At 42.3% G+C, this 19345-nt stretch overlaps 1 protein-coding gene and 1 long non-coding RNA gene across 3 annotated transcripts in view; both read right to left on the bottom strand.

Annotated features, from left to right (window-relative positions):
- Positions 1-9981, bottom strand: part of LOC309833812 — a 63365-nt gene extending 53384 nt beyond the window's left edge. The window contains exon 1 of the long non-coding RNA XR_014297808.1: positions 9968-9981. This is a non-coding gene — a long non-coding RNA (uncharacterized lncRNA). The remainder of the gene's footprint in view (positions 1-9967) is intronic.
- Positions 9982-13095: 3114 nt separating this feature from the next.
- The window catches only part of ACTR2 (actin related protein 2), a 35479-nt gene continuing 29229 nt past the window's right edge, over positions 13096-19345 (bottom strand). For both annotated transcript variants that reach the window (XM_082672171.1, XM_082672172.1), the window contains 2 exons: positions 18825-18957; positions 13096-15833 (listed from right to left, as the gene is read on the bottom strand). In XM_082672171.1, coding sequence (XP_082528297.1) covers positions 15663-15833; positions 18825-18957 — 304 coding nt within the window. In that variant the 3' untranslated portion in view covers positions 13096-15662. The remainder of the gene's footprint in view (positions 15834-18824; positions 18958-19345) is intronic.

Here is a 19345-nt window from a genome sequence, read left to right as displayed (position 1 = left end):
CTTATAGTTACCAAAGGGGAAAGGGAGAGGTGGAGTGACAAATTAGGAGTTTGAGATTAGAAGATACAAGCTACTATATATAAAATAAACAACAAGGTCCTACTATATAGCACAGGGAACTATATTCAATATCTTGTAATAAACCACAATGGAAAAGAATCTGAAAAAGAATATATCTTAATCACTTTGCTGTATGCCAGAAACTAACACAACATTATAACTCAACTATACTTCAATGTTTAAAAAAGGAAAAAAAAGAAAAAAGGGACTTCCCTGGTGGTGCAGGGGTTAAAAATCCACCTGCCAATGCAGGGGACACTGATTCGATCCCTGGTCCGGGAAGATCCCACATGCCATGGAGCAACTAAGCCCGTTCGCCACAACTACTGAGCCTGCGCTCTAGAGCCCGCGAGTCACAACGACTGAGTCCATGAGCCACAACTACTGAAGCCGGTGCGCCTAAATCCTGTGCTCTGCAACAAGAGAAGCCACCGCAATGAGAAGCCTGCGCACCACAACGAAGAGTAGCCCCCACTCACTGCAGCTAGAGAAAGCCCGCATGCAGCAATGAAGACCCAACGCAGCCAAAAATTAATTAATTAATTAATTTTTTAAAAAGTAGCTAGCCACAATGCAGACTTTTTTTTTCCCTGCAGTATGCGGGCCTCTCACTGTTGTGGCCTCTCCCGTTGCCGAGCACAGGCTCCGGACGCACAGGCTCAGCGGCCATGGCTCACGGGCCTAGCCGCTCCGCGGCATGTGGGATCTTCCCGGACCGGAGCACGAACCCGTATCCCCTGCATCGGCAGGTGGACTCTCAACCACTGCGCCACCAGGGAAGCCCACAAAACATAGTTTTATAAAAATTTGTATGTTTTTATACCCAAAGTTTATTGAGACTCAGTATACATGTGGCACAGCCCCCTACACCACCTGTTCAATAGTCCTGTGCACTTGGAAGAACTGGAGTCGAGGAAGGGCTGATGGAATGTTGCCCTTGAAGCCCTGAAAGGTACCTGGTTATGAAAGAAATATCGAGCTAAATTCACCATACCCAGAATGGCAGATAGGATTCATCTCAAGTGTCAGCTGATTGATTGGTTGTGGCTGCTAAGGTTGAGAAGGACTTTTAAGGCAAGTTGCAGGTGTCATCATCAATTAGTAATGTCTGCCCTGGCTCGGGAAAGGGCATGCAGTAGCCCCCATGTTAGGGAGTTACTGTCCCTGTTTCCCTAGGCAGGAAACTGTACACTTTAGAAAAGTTTTCAAAACTAGGAATAAAAATGAAAATAGATAAGTTTTCAAATATAGGAATAAAAATGAAAAGGAATCTTTGGTGCAGTTCTAAATTAACCAGAAGACTCCAGTTCCTCAGAATATCCTTCTCACATAGCCATAGAAACATCAAGGTAAGAAGGACCTTCACAATTAATTAGACTTATTCACTTTAGAAATGTTTTCAAATATAGGAATAGAAACGAGGAGGAATTTTCGGTGGTGAATTCTAAGTTCACCAGGAAACTCAGTTCCTCAAAATATTCCATTCAAGTATTCATAGATACTGGAGGCTAGGAAGGACATTTGAGATTAGTCCTGTGGTTCTCAAATTTGGCTTACGGTGTAATCACCTGGGGAACTTTTGAAAAATTCTGATGTCTGGGTTCTGATTTCATTGGTTTGGGGATGGGCCCAGGAACTGGCATTTTCTTAAAATTCCCCTGCTGGTTCTCATGCCCAGCCTGGATTGAGAACAACAGATTTCGTCAAAACCCCTCATTCTACAGATAAGGAAATGGAGGCTGAGAGCAGAGGGATGGTTTTCCCAGGGACTCCAGGGACACAGCTTGTGGTGGGGCGCAGAGCAGATTCTGGTCTGGGTGTGGGGTGAAACCCCTGGGTCCTTGAGGTTGCAGAGCTGGAGTCCTAGAGCCCAAGTCAAGTCTCATAACCTGAGTCCCACTGGCCACTTTCCTTATAGCTGACTCTCCAGCTGAGTGTGACCACGCACCTCAAGACCGCCGTTTTTTTGCTCCCTCAACCCCTGCTCCTGGCACTCCCGAAGAGAAGTCCAGACATTTCCCCCTAGGCCTCTAGTGCATATCTGGTGTTTCCTGCCTCTTGCCATATGTGTCGCATTGTATGTCTTGCTTGTCCTTGATGTCCCTGGATAGCAAGTGAAACAATAGTGAGATCGACAAACCACCGCCCTAAAGTAACCTTTAAAAGGCTACTTTTAAAAAGTTTAAAAGGAGCAAGGGAAGGAGAAGTGCGCTAATGTTTGTGCAATGCCTCCCGTGGGCCAAGCACCTTACATATTTATCCTCTTGACAACGCTGGACGGGAAATATTTTTACTCCATTCTACAGATGGGGAAAGGTGGATCTGAGAGGTTAGGTGACTTGCCCAAGGTCACACAGCTAGCAAATGGCAGTCAGGATTTAAGCCACTTCTCATCATTGCCCTCTGCAACCTCCTCCACTAATGTGGTAGTCCCTTAGAAGACAAGGTATATCACCCTACAGATTGCTTATTAGTTACAAGGCAAAGATGGTAACTATGCAGGAGAGAAGCCTGACCACGCATGGACCAGGTGAACTAAAGGAACCGTAGGTGGACATCACCCAACATCACTTACGTTGTCTTTTGGCCAAGGCTACGTAACCTGAACCTAGTCACTAGGAAACATCTGAGGAACCCAAATGGAGAACAGTCAATAAAATCACTGGCCTCTATTCTTCAAACATTTCAATGTCAACGTCAAAGCTGAGGAACTGTTCCAGAGTAAAGAAACAAAAGAGACAAGACATCTAAATGCCATAGGTGGTACGGGATTTGATTCTTCACTGGAATGGGGGGAAATGCTTTGCAAGCTTGTTGGGCCAATTGACAAACTTGAATATGGAGTGTAGAAGAGAAAACATTGTGACAGTATTAGATTTCTTGAATTTGATCACTGTACAATGGCTCTGTAAGAGAATATCCTGTTCTTAGGAAATATACACTGAGGTACCTTAATACCTTTAATACGAGATAAAGGGGCACGATGTCTCTCAAATGTTTCGGGAAAAATAAACATTGCTGCAGTATTCCTTAGAGTAGCCAGCAGAGCTAAGCCCATAGTAGACAGTGAATTTTGAATCTTTGTTTTTATTTGATTAAATAATTCTCCAGTTTCCTGACAACAAGGAAAACACTTTGCAGCGTGGCTTTCTTGGTTCCTAACATTTCTGCTTGATTTTAGAGGAGGGACAAATACAATTCTGATGCTTCACCAACCTCCTCCCCACTCTACTCCCAGCTCCTCTAAGGAAGGGGGAAAACACTGTGAACTTGTCTTATTTTATGATCATTTATAAATTCCTCCACATTTCCTGGAAATTTACTTGGGATTTTATTACTCTTACCATATTCTTGGGGTGAAAAACATAAACTCAGCAGGACATAACTGAGTACATTCTCTGCTTTTCTTCTGACCTTCCGCTCCTATGAAAATCGTTAAGTCAGATGCTCACTCTACCAGATGGAGGGGGACTGAGTGGGGCCTCTCGCTTGAAAACGAAAGTCGTCTTTAGTTTGACAAATATTGAGCCAGCCTCTACTCTGCGTGGTATGCAGAGTTCTTATCTCAGACATTTAAAGGAATGAACACATTCTATTTTACTGAACTAAATGTGTCCGAAATACCTCCTGTGTCCTTCGTTGCAAAGCACCAGTTTCATTAAGACAGAATTGCGGGACTTCCCTGGTGGCACAGTGGTTGAGAATCCGCCTGCCAATGCAGGGGACACGGGTTCATGCCCTGGTCTGGGAAGATCCCACATGCCGCGGAGCAACTAAGCCCGTGTGCCACAACTACTGAGCCTGCATGCCACACCTACTGAAGCTCGTGCGCCTAGAACCCTTGCTCCGCAACAAGAGAAGCCACCGCAATGAGAAGCCTGTGCACTGCAACGAAGAGTAGCCCCTGCTCTCCGCAACTAGAGAAAGCCCGCGCACAGCAACAAAGACCAAATGCAGCCAAAATTTTAAAAATAAATAAAATTGAACCTTTAAAAAAAAAAAAAAGACAGAATTGCATCCTGGCCATTTGGGACAGGAAGTACGTATACTAGTCAGGGTCTTAGCTGCGATCAGCGTAACCTGCCCTGGACGGTTTTAGCAGAAAAGAAGAGAAATTACTAAGGGATACGAGGGAGCTCACTCAGTTACTAAGGAGAGCCACCACCTCCCCTTGTGGACACAGCCTCTGCTGCCCACACCTCTTGACACTGGGCACTGGAGAGCAGGGGCCCTGCGCGGCCGCACTCAAGAGCCCCAGGCCTGTGCTTCTTCCCACCCCCTCGGCAGGAACCCATTCCTCTGGGGGTCTGCTTCCCAAGTGGAAGTGCCTGATGGGCACACCGAGCAGTGACTTCTGTCTCAAGGAGGCAGCACTTAACGATGTAGAAAAACCCCTAAATATGGGAAGAGAGTTCCACAGAAGCTTGGTGGCCACAGTCATCATGACCACATCCACGAATACAGCACCAACGAGGCAACCAGGGAAAACGCCCAGCTTCTAGGTTGTTTTCACGCTCACTAGGCTCCTGTACTTGCTTTTGCTGTCACCATCTTCCCTCTGTTGTTCTGGCATTTCAAGGCTTATTCTGAATACAAAAAATGAAATCTGGAAAATCCTCAAATCTTAGTTCTAAAGTGAACCTTCTGAGGAGGAGACTGGAAGTAATAACTATTTCAAGCACCTGGAAACCTGCTGTTTCCAGATGAGAAGAAAGGGGTCCAGGAATGTGGGATGTGGCCACCGCTACTGTGTCTATGCTGCTGGCCAGGACCATGATTTTCCAGAACGCGCCTTGCGTAGTGTTAATAGACGCGTGGCCAGAGAGAGGAAGGAGGCAGTGATTACGAGAGGGACTTTGCGCCGGGCAAATGAAAGTCCACTCCATTTCCTTTCTGTAGGACTTCCCTGAGACTACTCTGCTGCAAGGGAGGTTCATGCAGTGATGCCCTAACTCACTGGACCACAGAGAGTAAGGCGTCTTGCTTGGGTTTCACCAATTAGGGAAATTACCCCAGGCTGCCTCTCACCCAGGTTAGAGCCCCAGAGAACAGTTAACTTCTTCAAATTCAAGACTCAGAGACTTTCATGCAAATACAGTGATTTTAAATGTCACTGGCTTCAGACCAACTTTGAGGGCTACTTTGAAAAGGGCAGGAGGGATGATACCTGCAGACATTTAGCCCCTTTCAAGTTCTGTTGAATGACTAGGGAAGTTACTTTACCTCCCCACCCCGCCGTTTGATTTAGGAAATGCAGCTTGAAAGCTTTCAACCACGGGACCCCTAACCTTACATGCAAGTTTTAAGATTCAATGAGTGTAACTAAAACAGGCTAAATAATACAGGCTAAATAACACAGGCTAATAATGTTATCCAGTGAGGGAAAAAAGGTGTTTCCTACAGAGTCAGTTCAATACACAGGAACTTTCAAATGTGCTTATCCTGCACAAACTGAAACGAACATCGTCATGAGTTGATTTTGTTATTTTTTTTTGGTTTGGTTTTTGGCTCACTGTCAAGTTCAACTTGACAGATCACCTTCAAATTAATTTAACACATATACGTGTACAAAACTTGCAAAAACTTTGGCTCCCACGTGAGCTGGCCCTCAAGCCCTTCACCAGAACAGCTGCGTTAGGCTGACCACTTCCAATTGCAACATACCGTTTGGTTTAGTAATCCCTGGCGCACCTCATAATGAGATAATTTAGCAGCCTATTAAAATGTCCACCACTCCTGCTTCTTAAAGGTGTTTGGTTCTATCCAAAGGGCCATTAAGATATTGGGGAAAAAAACCATCTCTGAGGTGTGGCCCACAGCATTAATCCCGAGGAATCTCTCCTTTGATTATAAAAGCACTGAATTGTGAAGGTCACCAGGCAACAGCCCAGTTACTCTAAAATAGTTGCTGCTGGAGACTCCTTCATTTGGAATGGGTTTTGATGAACACCCAAGAGATCATTTCATACTTTTTATCCGTATATTCACTTCTTTTAAACCATAGTTTTTTTAAAAAAGTGATCAATTATTTTCAACCAAATCTCATAAAATGTATTTCATCCTCTCATGGAAAACTGAAGGCAGACTGGCAATATAAATTGCTTTATGGGATAACCTGCTACATATATTTTTAAACAATTTATGTATAGGACTTGATGTGTCTAAATATCCAGCAACATAAGAGGAATCTGTTTCCAGGACCTCTTTAAACCAAGTCAGGCCCTCCAACGCTGGGTTGCTTTTTTCTTGGTATTTCCATTCCATGTGAAAACATTTAAACCAGGTCCTAACCCTCAGCTGTCCCACGAGTACGTGAATTACAGATCCTTGCACATCTGAAGTACTTTCTTGCCGCTTTTTTTGGTTTTCTTTTGTTTTGTTTATGCTACACAACTTCCCTCCTTCCTTCCTACCCTTGGCTCCCCAGGGCTTTTAGAGATGGGCTAACCATGAATCATGTCCTCCTGCAGCAGCGATGGAGACCCAGAGCCAGGACCCTCCCTCTGCTCCTGGCCAAAGGGGATGAAAGCAATAAAGGCCATCTTAAACAGCACTGCTGTTCACGGCGCAGAGATCTGGGAAACACCCTTGAATTCAGAGAGCGAGCAAATTTAGCTGCTGCTTAAGTGACACACAGCTGCTCTGCATGGGAGTAGAGTCACTGTCTCCCAGAAGGCAATGGCCCTCCACAGTTTAGCCTCTGCAGATGGCCTCCCATTAGGTTGTCCCCCATGCATGACAGTCACTCTGAGAGCGTTGCCCATGCACTCGCCACCCTCAGAGCATTCCATACAGGGCAAGTCCTTAGCAGATTTAAGTGATTCAAATGTTTCCCCTCCCCAAGTGTTCTTTTCAAGGGCCATTTGGATTCCAGGGGCCACTGCTAACCTTAATAACTGACATTCTTTCCATTTCTTGCCTTCCTGTGATGAGTGGCAATTTTGAAATCTCCACTGATGAATTTGTCAAGTTCTGATCTAAATTCAGGGCCAGAATGAACACTTGGTAGGCAAAAACTAAGCCTCCCCCGAAAAAAAGTTTGAGCTTGATAAATCCTCAGTGTGACAAGCCCCTCTGGATTTAAATGCCTTTGCCCAGCAGACCACTGACGTGTTTACTCCCAGTCTCCACTTAATTTTTTTTCATGGGAATGATTTGCTATAAACAGAAGAGCAAGCTCTTATGGGGCACTTCATATCAAAGCGCTTTTTTAATGGCACTTGGGATGTCAACCACTCCGGGCTGGGGCACTTTACTCATGGGCTTGAGTTAAATTAAGGCACACAAGAGACAAGTGCTTTTCCCAAGGCCTCTGAGTGGAGGGTGGAGTCCAGGCGAGGTCCTAAGCTGGTCGAGGCTTACTTAGAGAGAGAGAGAGACTCGGATGACCATCACGCAGAAACATGACAGGGTGTTGAAGCCAAGGTTGTGAAGCCAGAGAGGTGCTTGAGTTCAACTCCGCCTCTGAATTTCCTAGCTCTGCATCCTTGTTCCAGTTACTTGACATTTTTTTTTTTTTTGGTCACACCGTGTGGCATTTGGGATCTTAGCTCCCCGACCAGGGATCGAACCCGCACGCCCTGCATTGGAAGTGCGGAAGTCTTAACCACTGGACCGCCAGGGAAGTCCCCGCGTTACTTTACCTTTGCAATCTATTTTCCTATCTACAAAGTGAAGGTAATAAATCCGATTTGAAATACAAGAGAATGCTGGTAAAGTGCCCTGAGGGACAGCGCCTGGTTCTGAGTGTGTGCTCAATAAATGGTGACCATTACAGCCTTCTGTCGTGTTGGCATCCTTCTCGCTAATGCTTCCTATGTGACTCCGTTAATGAATGTAGAGTCTGAAGACCTCTGTTGGCTCAGCTCACAGAAAGTCAAGGAGCTTTAAAAGTTCAAAAAACACTTGTTTAAGATGCATTCTTGTTCTCTGAAAGGCAGTAAACCAGGAAAATGTGCTCCATTTCCAAAGGGATTTCAAACAAAGGCCCTTTGAAACAGATGAGACTGGCAACACTTTCCTTTGTAAGTAAAATTAAGGTACAGTGATAACGGAAGCCGGTCTTCTCTAGTCTTACAGGAGGGGGAGGGGAGAGAGGGAGGGGAGGGGGAGGGGAGGGGGGGAGGAGAGATTAACCGGGAATCCAAGAGTCCCTGGTGGTAAATTCTAGGCGGGAGAGCCTTTGTCTTCATTCTGTTAGAAAACTCCCAATTAAATGAAAGCTTTGGAAAAACACACCCAGGTTTTTATCATTGAGGCTGTAGCTTAATTTTGAACAAAACCCCCTGGGTTTCTGGTTCATGTTTTTCTAAGTGTAAATGAGCCCTTCTGAGAGTGCCACCACCTCAATTTCGGGAAGTGGGGCCAGGTATCTGCGCCATAATTAGCTCCCCAAGAGATTCTCAGGCACCCCAAGGTTTTAGAACCACCAGCCTGAACGTCCTAGGAGAGGAAGAGGTGGGAGAGGGAACACCTCGGAGACTCGGAATTCCCTCTTGGTCTGAATGGAAACAGTTTACACTGACATTGTCACAAATCCAAGAGATCTGGGGTAAACGGTTTCCTCATTTCTCCTCCATAAATCAGCGTGGAGGTTCTTGGCCAGCTCTCTCCTTGCGGGGTGGGCAGCTGTGAGTCAGCGAGGGGCTTACCTCCTCATCTCCTAAACTCGTCCTGCCTTTTGCAGATGCAATTCTTTCCCTGTCTGCCTCACACATAATTATTTTAGCAGACAAGCTCCACGCCTGTAGAAAACAGGATATATTCTTGAAAGTAATTATTGTACTGAAATTTAGTGGGAAAAGGCCCTCCTTCGGTGTGAGGTTTTTGAATCAAATCAGCTAGTGAAGGGGGCTTCCATTTAGTTTAGTTTGCCAGTTAGCAAAGCTTGAGCTATAAGAGTTTAAGATGTCATTTCAGAGAATGTGGGAACAGCAAAGGTTTTTTTTGTGATCCAGGCCATATTCAGAAGTTTTCGTCTCAGTGATTTGACGGCAGAGATGGGGGTGGGAGTGCCACAAATCTAAGCTTCTTTAGACTCTTAAAACATGGGCATTTCATTACATAAATCTTTCCCCTCATATATTTGTTCGAAAGACCCACAAATGCAACAAAACAAAGAAAACTTTCATTTAGAATGCTCAAGGAAGCCTTTTCAATTTTTTTAAAAAAACAAATACCTAGGAGAAGATTTCCATTGGCTCACACCACAAATCTTAGCTTCCCTTGAATGGTATGAAGAGAAAAAATGTTTAAGGCGTAAGAGTGCTACATATATAAAATGGAAGAGAAAGATAACTCAGCCATCTCTTTTCTGAGATTAGTAAAATTATCCAAAACTTAAAAAAAAGACAACCATGAAATTGTCACACCGTTTTAAAAGAGTAGTAGCTTAAAGTCAGAAGATAGTTTTCCTAGCACAGCCTTCACCTGTGTGTTTGAGAAAAGGCAAGTCGGAAACACTGATACCCCCCAAATCCACATTACGAACAGCATTCTGCTTTAGGGGACCTTGTGATTTTTCAGTCAGTTTTCATGTCATAAGAAATGTATTGATAGCAGTCATTAAAGTGACTATTGGACATCATAAACATTTCCACTTTTGGACAAACTTTGCGTCAACACGGCGAACAAAGAAGGCTCTAAACATCTGATACACATTTTTAGCTAACTGTACTATCAGAGGTGGTGCTTAAAATGCTGGAGGATATTTGCTGTGTGCTCCAGGGTGAAATGGAAAATTTAAGAGAAGCTTAAAACAGTAGGAATGAGATATGCAGGCAAACAAATAGCAAGAAAATGCATCCAGCATCAACCACACACTTTCCTTCTACAGAAAATGCTAAAACTTACTTATATGAGCTATATAAGAATTAGGTTCAGAAGATAAAAGTCACTTCCTACTCACCCAGAGGATCCACCAACCTCCTCCTTGGAGAGCGTTTCTGCACTGAAAACTAACCACCTCCTCACCTGCAGCTGGTTACTTAATTTTAATATGTAGTAGCTGCAGTGCCCCGCCCCCCTCCGTGCAAATCTCTGGCTACAATTATTCCTGCCTAAAAGAGCAAATGCAAGAGTAAGCTTTTCTCTCTCTCTCTAGCAGCTATCAACTAAAATAATAAAATTCCACAAACTTCCAAATTTTATAACGAACTGAGCTTACAAAAAAATCAAAACTTGAATCAATTGTATATAAGTGGTCTCCACAGTGCATCCAAGTTCGCTTGTATGTTAGTTGCATGGAACTTGAAACAGATATTTCCTCTCCAGAAGTAAAGCTACATCTGGTAGGTGGGCTCCTTGCAGACTACAAATCATTTCAGTCAAGTGCCTGGATCGTAGTACTAGCTGTACTACCTTGAGTTCAGGGAGCTGGGAACCATGCAAGTCAGAAGGGAGGAGAAAACATCTCTAAAAACCACTCTGAAATAAGCAGTTTGCTCTGGTCACTTCACCACTTCCAGCACCCAACTCGCATCTACAGGGGCCCCTAAAAAGTGAACTTACCCTCCTGACTTTTTTACTCTCCTCAGGATCCTGCCTGTTTTCACCAATGGACTCAGGTGAAACTTAGACCTTCCCTCCACTTAAATCACAAAGAGCTGCTAATCTTCACTAGGTGTCAGTCTGAGTCACTGGACTTCCTTTTAACTCACACCAACCTGTAAATAACTGATGGTGCTTTAACCTTCCCAGAAGAATTTGCATTTTGAGCAAAGGATAGTATCACCACCTGAACTGAGGATTTGTTTGGGGCGGTGGGGTGGAGGTCAGCATCAGTTTCCAGGGCTTGTTGACTTCTGAACCTATTTGCTGAAAGCTCTAGAAGTTTTCAGAAGAGCGAGACAAGGGCATGCAGGTGTGGGCCCTGGGGCCCTGGGGAGACAAGGGCATGCAGGTGTGGGTCCTGTTCGTCCTGTTAATATCCTACAGCAGGGGAGTGAGGGCTTTGGCGGGGATCAGAACCATCAGTGCAGTTGGAAAACAGGCAAATCCTCAGGCCCAAGAGTCAAATTTGGAGGTCCAGAGTGGGGCCCAGGAACTTGCGCTTTTAAACACTCCATGTGATTCTGACTTCAAAGACATTGAGAGGCAATGATCTGAGTATTTTAAAAATTATATAATTATACTCTAGCTACATAAATTTTCTGTAGGATACTTAACATATTAAATTCTACCCAAACTGCTAAGTAAAAGCAAAACAAGCAAAATGGCTTCCCTAACTGATCAAGATCCTTTGAATTGTACCTAGTCAGTAGTTTTAGGTTCCAAACCAACATTCCTTCTCAATAGTTCTTAAATTGAATGCCAAACACTTTCACATGTAGATAGATCTAAGAAAACATATACAAACACACACACACATTTGGAGGTACACTGAAGATTTCAAATTAAGGGGTCAAATGTATATTATCAACTTACTACTTTCAACATTTGAACCTCAGTTAAGGCCCAAATTTCTCTTTTAATTTTTTTTTTTGTGTGTGTGTGTTACGTGGGCCTCTCAGTGTTGTGGCCTCTCCCGTTGCGGAGCACAGGCTCTGGACGCGCAGGCTCAGCGGCCATGGCTCACAGGCCCAGCCGCTCAGTGGCATGTGGGATCCTCCCGGACCGGGGCACGAACCCGTGTCCCCTGCATCGGCAGGCGGACTCTCAACCACTGCGCCACCAGGGTAGCCCTATCTAGGTAACACATAGCCTTCACATTGTGTTATTATAAGTAGTCTAGGAATGATTTACAGAATACAGGAGGACATGTGTAGATTACAGGTAAATACCATGCCATTTTATATAAAGGACTTGAGTATCCTTGGATTTTGTTATCCTGGGGGGGACACGTGGGTAGTGTCCTGGAACCAATTCCCTGCTAATACTAACTACTAAGAGCTGCCTTATTTACATCCCAACTTTATTTTTACTCTGTAGCTAAAGTAACTGCAATATGGCAGGGTTAAAGTCAGTAATTTGGCCTTTACAAAGCACTCAACACTTGCAAATATACTTTTCCAGGTCCTTCCCCCACCTCCTCCACTTACCTCTGATGTAGCATTTTCAAGCTTCTAAATAGTTCAAGAAATTTGAGCTGGAGGAAAAAAAGTGATCCTACAAATACCCCCAGGTACTGTGGGTAGTTGGCCAATTAGTCCAAGGTTAGACAGCATGTTAAAGATTGAGCTAAAATCAATCCTTGAGTTTCTGATTCACTTTCGTTGGATAGCCTCTTCGATAGTTCTAAAATTAGTAGTTAATAACCACACTCAGTTGTACAGTGGTCAAGGTTTGTGGGTGAAAAAACGAATGAAGAGCACTGAGTCATTCATTCCATCAACAATGACACCTAATACAGTGCCCCTCTGTAACATGGACATAGCAATCACACCATTCTTCTGGTGACCAGGAAGAGACTGGATAAAAGACACCAGAGGAGAACCTCAGGAAGTCCTGAGTGACTCTGGCCGTGAAGGGAGCAATGAGGTTCAAGCACACAGTTCATGGAGCAAGAAAAACAAAAATCCTCACATCTGCTCCCCAGACCCCATCCTCAAAGGTTAGTATAAAAGTAAGAAAGGGCTGGGTCAGCTTAATAAATTTTCATGTGTCTTTAGTTGCTTTGTTAAAAATAATATGCCTAGAAGTCTGCAGATGAGGTAAAATGTTGTTGAAAAGAGGCATGTTCCATATAGATCTCTCGAGCATTCCTAACACTGCCAAAGCCTCCTTAAATCTTCCGGGAGACAAAACAGTCTCCTAGAGGGAAAAAAGTCTAACAGAGCTGTAGCTGTGATTTGCTTTTATTCCTAGGGTTTTCTTCCCCCCCTTAGGTATTTAAAATCATATCAGAAATAAAGATCATACCAAAAATAAATTATTGTTCGTCATATAGTAGAATGTCACTGAACTGAACTTTGCCTAACAACTAGCATAAAGTTGTCGATCCGTCTTGCATTAGCAAAAACGAAAATATGAATAAAAATAAGAAAATGAAACCAAAGAGAAATACTATTAAGAGGAAAAACAAAGACAAAATTCAAATTTACTTTGAAAAATCTGATTTTATTTTCTGAATCAAAAAGAAGTGTATTCATGTTAAATTTAGAATGTTTAACTTTCCATTGATCTCTCAAAATACTTTCCAAATATTGTTGACAGTGCTCAGAACTGTGTAAAAGTTAACATCCAATACCACATTTTTTTTTCCAATAACACATTTTAAAGAAAAAAGTTTAAATGCAGGACCTATTTCTAAGAAACCCTTCTCAAAGGTCAAGGCATTGGCAATTCTAATTTTAAAAGAAAAGAATTTTAATTATTGGAAATTTAAGTGACAAAGGTTTTCAAGAGCTATATATCAGATCTCTTTTAAAACCGAAAAAAATTTAATTTCTGAGGGACTCATACCTGACAACTCCAATTAAACATGATACTTCCCCACCCCACCCCCAAATTACTAAATGCGTTATTTCACCTTGGAATAGGAAAATTATAAAATGTAATTTAAAAACTATACTCTTTCTATATATTAATACATCATTTTAACTGTCATGTTTGCTAGCAGAATTATAAAATTAAAACCAAATTCTACATTCAAGGGACAAATGACAAATGCTTTCATTGCTTTATTTAAGAGTCTATCCCATTCTTTGTTGTCTTCTACCCCCATATTTTAAAATCATGACCAAAGGTCAGAAGTCAATCCATTTACCTGAAATGAACTAGTAGATACTGGTCCTACATCTGTGTCCTTTAACAACTCAGTATTCAAAAGGCTGGGGTGGGGGGGATTTATAAGAACATGACTTAGGAACACTTTAGAATTCCAAAGTGACTCTGATACCCACGTCCCTAAAATCTAACAAACGTTATTCATAGGCTATTCACGTGTACTGAAGCATGTCCAGCATGCAGGCGAACTTCTTTTACTTGTTCAAATTGAGGTAAAACAGACAAAAAATACACAATATTAACAGAAGCTGCATAATTAAAACTAACCTTCTTTTGCTGCTCATTTCATATAAACTGATTTTTAAGTTTCTTCACAAAAAAAGAGATGCTATAGATAATAATTTCTCCAATTTCAGTCACCCAAAAAAGTACGCTTCTTCTTTCAAAGTCATTATTAGTAAAGAATGTTTTGAAATGAAGAAAAACATTTTTCTCCAGAATGTGCATTTTGTACTTAGAGTGATACAATTTCTTATTACTTTATTTTTCAAATTTAGAAGGAATTCAAGTCTGGGTACTATTTGATATTTTTTCAGATACCAAGCAATACCAACAGGATTCATAAATATGGTTTTCTGACAGGTAAATCGGCTAACATTTACAAAATACCAACAATTCTTCTTTCAAGCTTAAGATGGCTGAGATTTAGTAGTTATGATTAGTTTTTCAGTACAAATATGCATTTAAATCTTGATTTCTTTTTGGCCAACATTTTAAATAGTCAGATTTTACTCCACTTCCAGGTTTTAAATGAAAACATAGCAACAAAAAAAAACTAGTGAAAATTACCCAACTGGCACAAGTCCCATATTTCAATGTTATTTTTAACCCAATAATTATAACCTACTGCCAGTAATTATTTATATGTATCTACTTGTTTTTATTAAATAAGCACTGGTTGGTTATATAAAAGAATTTTGCAAGAATGGTACTTGGCACTGGGTTACCTTAATGCTTCTGGTATTAACAGAAGCACTCAGAAAAATACCAGCTCTTAAGCACTTTTTGTCTGTAATTTGAATTTCCAAAAGCTTTTTTTCAATGTTACTTTTCCATTGGTAGATTCTAGGGAGTATACTCCCAGCTGATCTGGTTGATTTTAAAAAACAAATAAAAAATCCCTAAGTCACATAATAATGGGACACTACACTTGCTTTTTACAGCATATGGAAATAGTTCCAGGCAGACCAAAAGTAGAAAACCTGCCGAATCAAAGTATTGTAAATAAAGTTCATCTTACGTACCCCAGAGCAGAAAAGCTCAAAAATCAAAAAAATAAAATCAAACCCCCCCCCTTTCCTCCAAGCAAAACCCCACCCCAAACGCTTTAGTTCTGAGCCTACCATTTCCCTAAAATGTTAATACCAGAAGCTTTAAGGTACTTAAAGCTGCAGCAGTAACACAGAAAGCGCCACACCACAGGGGAAACGCTACAAAGGGTTCAGCAGCCGCCCACTCAGCCCTCACCACCCTACCCCAATAACACATAAAAGCTCCTGTGGAAGTTGTTTTTTCTTATGCTAATAAAGGCATACCACCTAGTGTGCTAAAGACTAAAAACTAGCAGCATTAGAACAGGAAAGTGAAAATAGGAAGGCTACAAGAATGATCTAAATGCCTACTTAGGAGAAACAGAGCAGCAGACAGGACCCCGGCCCTCTAGTGTTTGCAGGGAAGTGGTGGAATTAAGCAGTCAGATTTACCCACATCAACACAAATTTAACAAAACTTCTGCAAGACACCAGAATAAAACCTGACCTTTCCAGTCAAAGGGCACAGAGAGGCCTCATCCATGTCCTGGAGTTGAATGAGTTCAAAGATTGGCAATAAAGGAAAAAAGAAAGCATTAGGGGTGTGATGGGGACCAGCTTCGCAGTTTATCGAACCGTCACCCCAAGTTTCTCCAGCACACGAACACCCTTCTCTTGGTATTCCTGTCGGGTCATCCAGAAGTTGTCTTTGTCCTTCATGATGTCCGCTAGAACTGCGCCACCCAGGAATACCATGTGCTTTCTGCGGGGTGGGTCTTCAATGCGGATCTTGAATTTCTAAAGGAGAAAGAGATGATAAAACGTCACACGCGTGGTGCTTTCTGCTTTATGAAGATGACTTTTTCTTATATTCTCTTGTTGAATTCTCACAGAGGTCCTGTGATGTAAGTATCTCAGTTAGAGAGAGAAATTTTGTAATTTGCCCAAAACTCACAGCCAGGAGATCACACATCCATCCCAGTGTGCTTAGAACAGTCGCAATGTACACCTGTGGCCCCATCGTTAACTACACTCCTTGTCACTCTCAAAAGCAGCCTGATTTGAACAAAGAATTCCATGTTCGCCCTACCAAGAGCCCAAGTACCAGAGCCCTGTGACAGGTTTCCCACTAATGGGCAAATCACCTGGCCAGCTGTCAAATGAAGAGTTGGGATAAGAGGACTGCTATAGTTTCTTCAAGGTCTCACGCCCCTATGATTGTAGTCCCATGCAATAGAGTAAGCTTTAAGTTCTTTTCTTATAAGCAAAGCTCACTTTCTATTCTCTCAAATTCAAACGAAATGTTCTCAAAATAAACAAGGCCTAATACGGTCTAAATAAATTATGAGGATGTTGGAAAAAATGAACACAGTAACCAAAATTAAAGACAAGCAGGAGCCACTATTAACTGTCTAACAAAGACCTCCATCTGTAGGTCAGTCAACACCTGAAAGAGAAACCTCAAAATGAAACAGCAGTTTTATTTACAAAGTCACAAATCCCACAAAAAGACTCAAAATAACTATGTCATTCTACATTGTCTTTACGTCACATAAATGAACCGTAGGATCTGTCATAACACATGACATAGAAAAACATCTGTTTACTTATTAATTCTGAGGCTAACCTACTGTTCTAACTGTTCTAGTTACTTTTTTACTCTTTGGCAGGGGTCAGCAAACTTTTTCTGCAAGGGACCAGAGACTAAGCACTTGAGGCTCTGCAGGTCTCTCTGGCAACACCTAAAGGCAGCCAGAGACGATATGTGACAATAGGTAACATATTATGTGACAAAAGAATGGGTCTGGCTGTGTTCCAAAAAACTTTATAAAACAGCCAGGTTTGGTCCAGGGCTATGGTTTGGCAACCCCGCTCTCGGGGACACCTGGCTAGCCCCTGAGGACACCACTGCCCCTGCAGCTTTCTCAACTGGCTGCTATTTCTCTCTCTCTCACTACCTGCCTAACTCTGGAGGTTGGTAACAGTAATTCTTGTTCACTGTTCTCTCCCTCCTCCATGCAACTCCACAGCCACTCAGAAACTCACCCTATCTGACTATTCCATCCACCACCCCTCTTTGCCCAGGGCAGCTATAGATGCCCAGGTTATTCCTCCTCATACCCGCTCTGTGGCACGTGTGCGTGCTCTCTCCACCATGTCCTGACATCATCCTCAGTGATTCTGTCTTTCTCTCCCTCACTCGGCAGAACACCAACTCGGGTTATCAACTCTCTTGCTCTGCCCCTGCCTTCAAGCAACTGAACACGTGTCGGAGAAACTCAACATCTAGCTTTAAACGTTACCTCAGCTGAGCCCCTCAGTGCTGCTCGGCAATCCCGTGACATTTCTCTTCTCTCTTGCACTCTGCAAGACACCACTTCACACCTCCTCGTCTATCTTATAAACCTCTCCCAGCTCCTTCCTCCTCTCAGAGCCTCCTAACCTGTCTTGTGATTTCACCTTTCCTCCTCCCTTCCCTCAACAATCTATTCACCACCCAGACTTAATGATCCTTTAAACAAGTCAGATCCTACCATCTCTGCGCAAGATCCTCCTTTCTCAATAGGAGGAAAGCCAAACTTCCCCGTGGCTGAATAAGGCTTACATCTTATCTCACGGGAGTACTTCTCTGATCACACTACACAAAGGAGCACACCGTCTCCCCCAATCACTGCCCGCTCTCTAGCCCCTAACCTGACTTCTCCATAGTGCTTATTACTACTGATATATTATTCACAGACTAAAGGCGGGGATTTTTGGTTTTGTTCACCACTGTTTTGTTTCTCCCACCATCTAGACAAGTGTTTGGCACCTAGAAGGAGTTCAAGAAGCATTTGCTAAATAATCATCTGAGACTGATTTTAAATTATATGTATACTCAAAGTCAGACAAATGAGTGAAGTACTTAGACAACATGGCTCCTTTTGAGTCTTTTAATTTGTTTAATGTATGAGTCCACACACAATTTAATTTCAACAATTCGAGTCACAAATGAAAGATGTGACGTAGTGTCTCTAATACATACAGCCCTCTGTAGGATGTAATCTCATTATATAAACTGATCAAAGTTGGTGAGATGAACCTCAGAGATTAATTAGAATTAAACGACTCTTAATTGAATGCATAGTATGTATAGTATACTTCACACAGTCCAAGGTTTGTAGAAAAAAAATCAATGCCAAATAACCACCAACTGTTACGTACTAGTTTAAAAATTTCTTCCTACTCTACACACCAACAACCAGCAACTAAAGTCTGTTTCAAGAGCTATGATAGTTGACGGGGATGCAAAAGAACTGGAGACACGGTGTTGTTTACAATCTGATTGGGGAGATAAGACATATGCAAGAAACAGCCAGAAAATAACTCAGTCAGAAACATGAGACAGTCCAAGAGTAGCACTGAATGCTGACTACATATTAAAAAAACAAGTTAAAAAAAAACAAACCCAAAGGGGTCTTTCTCTCCCCATAGTACGACAGGTTCTTCCCATATACTTACAGGCACCTCTGGCTCCAGACTGTTTGTTACAGATGAACCAAAATACCTGGCCCTGGGCCCAGGTGCCTCGATACACTGAATACAGAGGTGCCCCGGCACTAGGACCGCTCTGAGACAAAGCTCATCTTGAACCATTTACTTCTTCCTACCTCTTCAAGGCTACACTAGACTGCATTAGGAATTTGTTTAGAAAGACTTCTTGCTCCCTCTGGTGGCTGTCAAGAGTCACAAACTATTTTACAGGGTTTTAAAAGTACGTTAACAGTTGGATTATTGATAGATACTTACAGAAAGTTTTTCCACATCTCCCTTCAACACTCGTTCTAAGTAAAGCTGTTTAAGCTCTCGTTCCAACCGTGATGGCAGCCCAGGGTACATAGTAGACCCTCCAGAAAGCACAATGTGCTTATAGAATTCAGATCTAGAAAAACACAATAGGTATTCATTAGGGGTTTCAGATTAGGAAAACAGTATCTCAGAGTTGCTTTTATTTACATCAGCCTCAGGTGGCTGCTGGGAGAATTAAATAAAATTCAACATGTAAACCACAAGGCTGAATGTTTGCTATTACTACTGTTAATAGATAATAAACCCTCTTTATATATAAAATTATTAGCATTTTGATAACAATACTTCTAAAGCACATAACATTTTCTTGCAAATGTAATTGAGTCTTTTAGTAATGACCAGTTTACATTACTAACTTGCAGTATTTGGACTGTGCTATCACAGTGCTTCCATGTAGCCACTTAGATGTGGTTGTTTACTATAATTAACCATATTCTACCACGATTCCAGTTCTTGCTTTG

The sequence above is a fragment of the Grampus griseus genome (assembly GCF_964374135.1).
Source record: "Grampus griseus genome assembly, chromosome: 15".
Taxonomy (NCBI): domain Eukaryota; kingdom Metazoa; phylum Chordata; class Mammalia; order Artiodactyla; family Delphinidae; genus Grampus; species Grampus griseus.
This window is presented reverse-complemented; position numbering and strand designations above follow the sequence as displayed.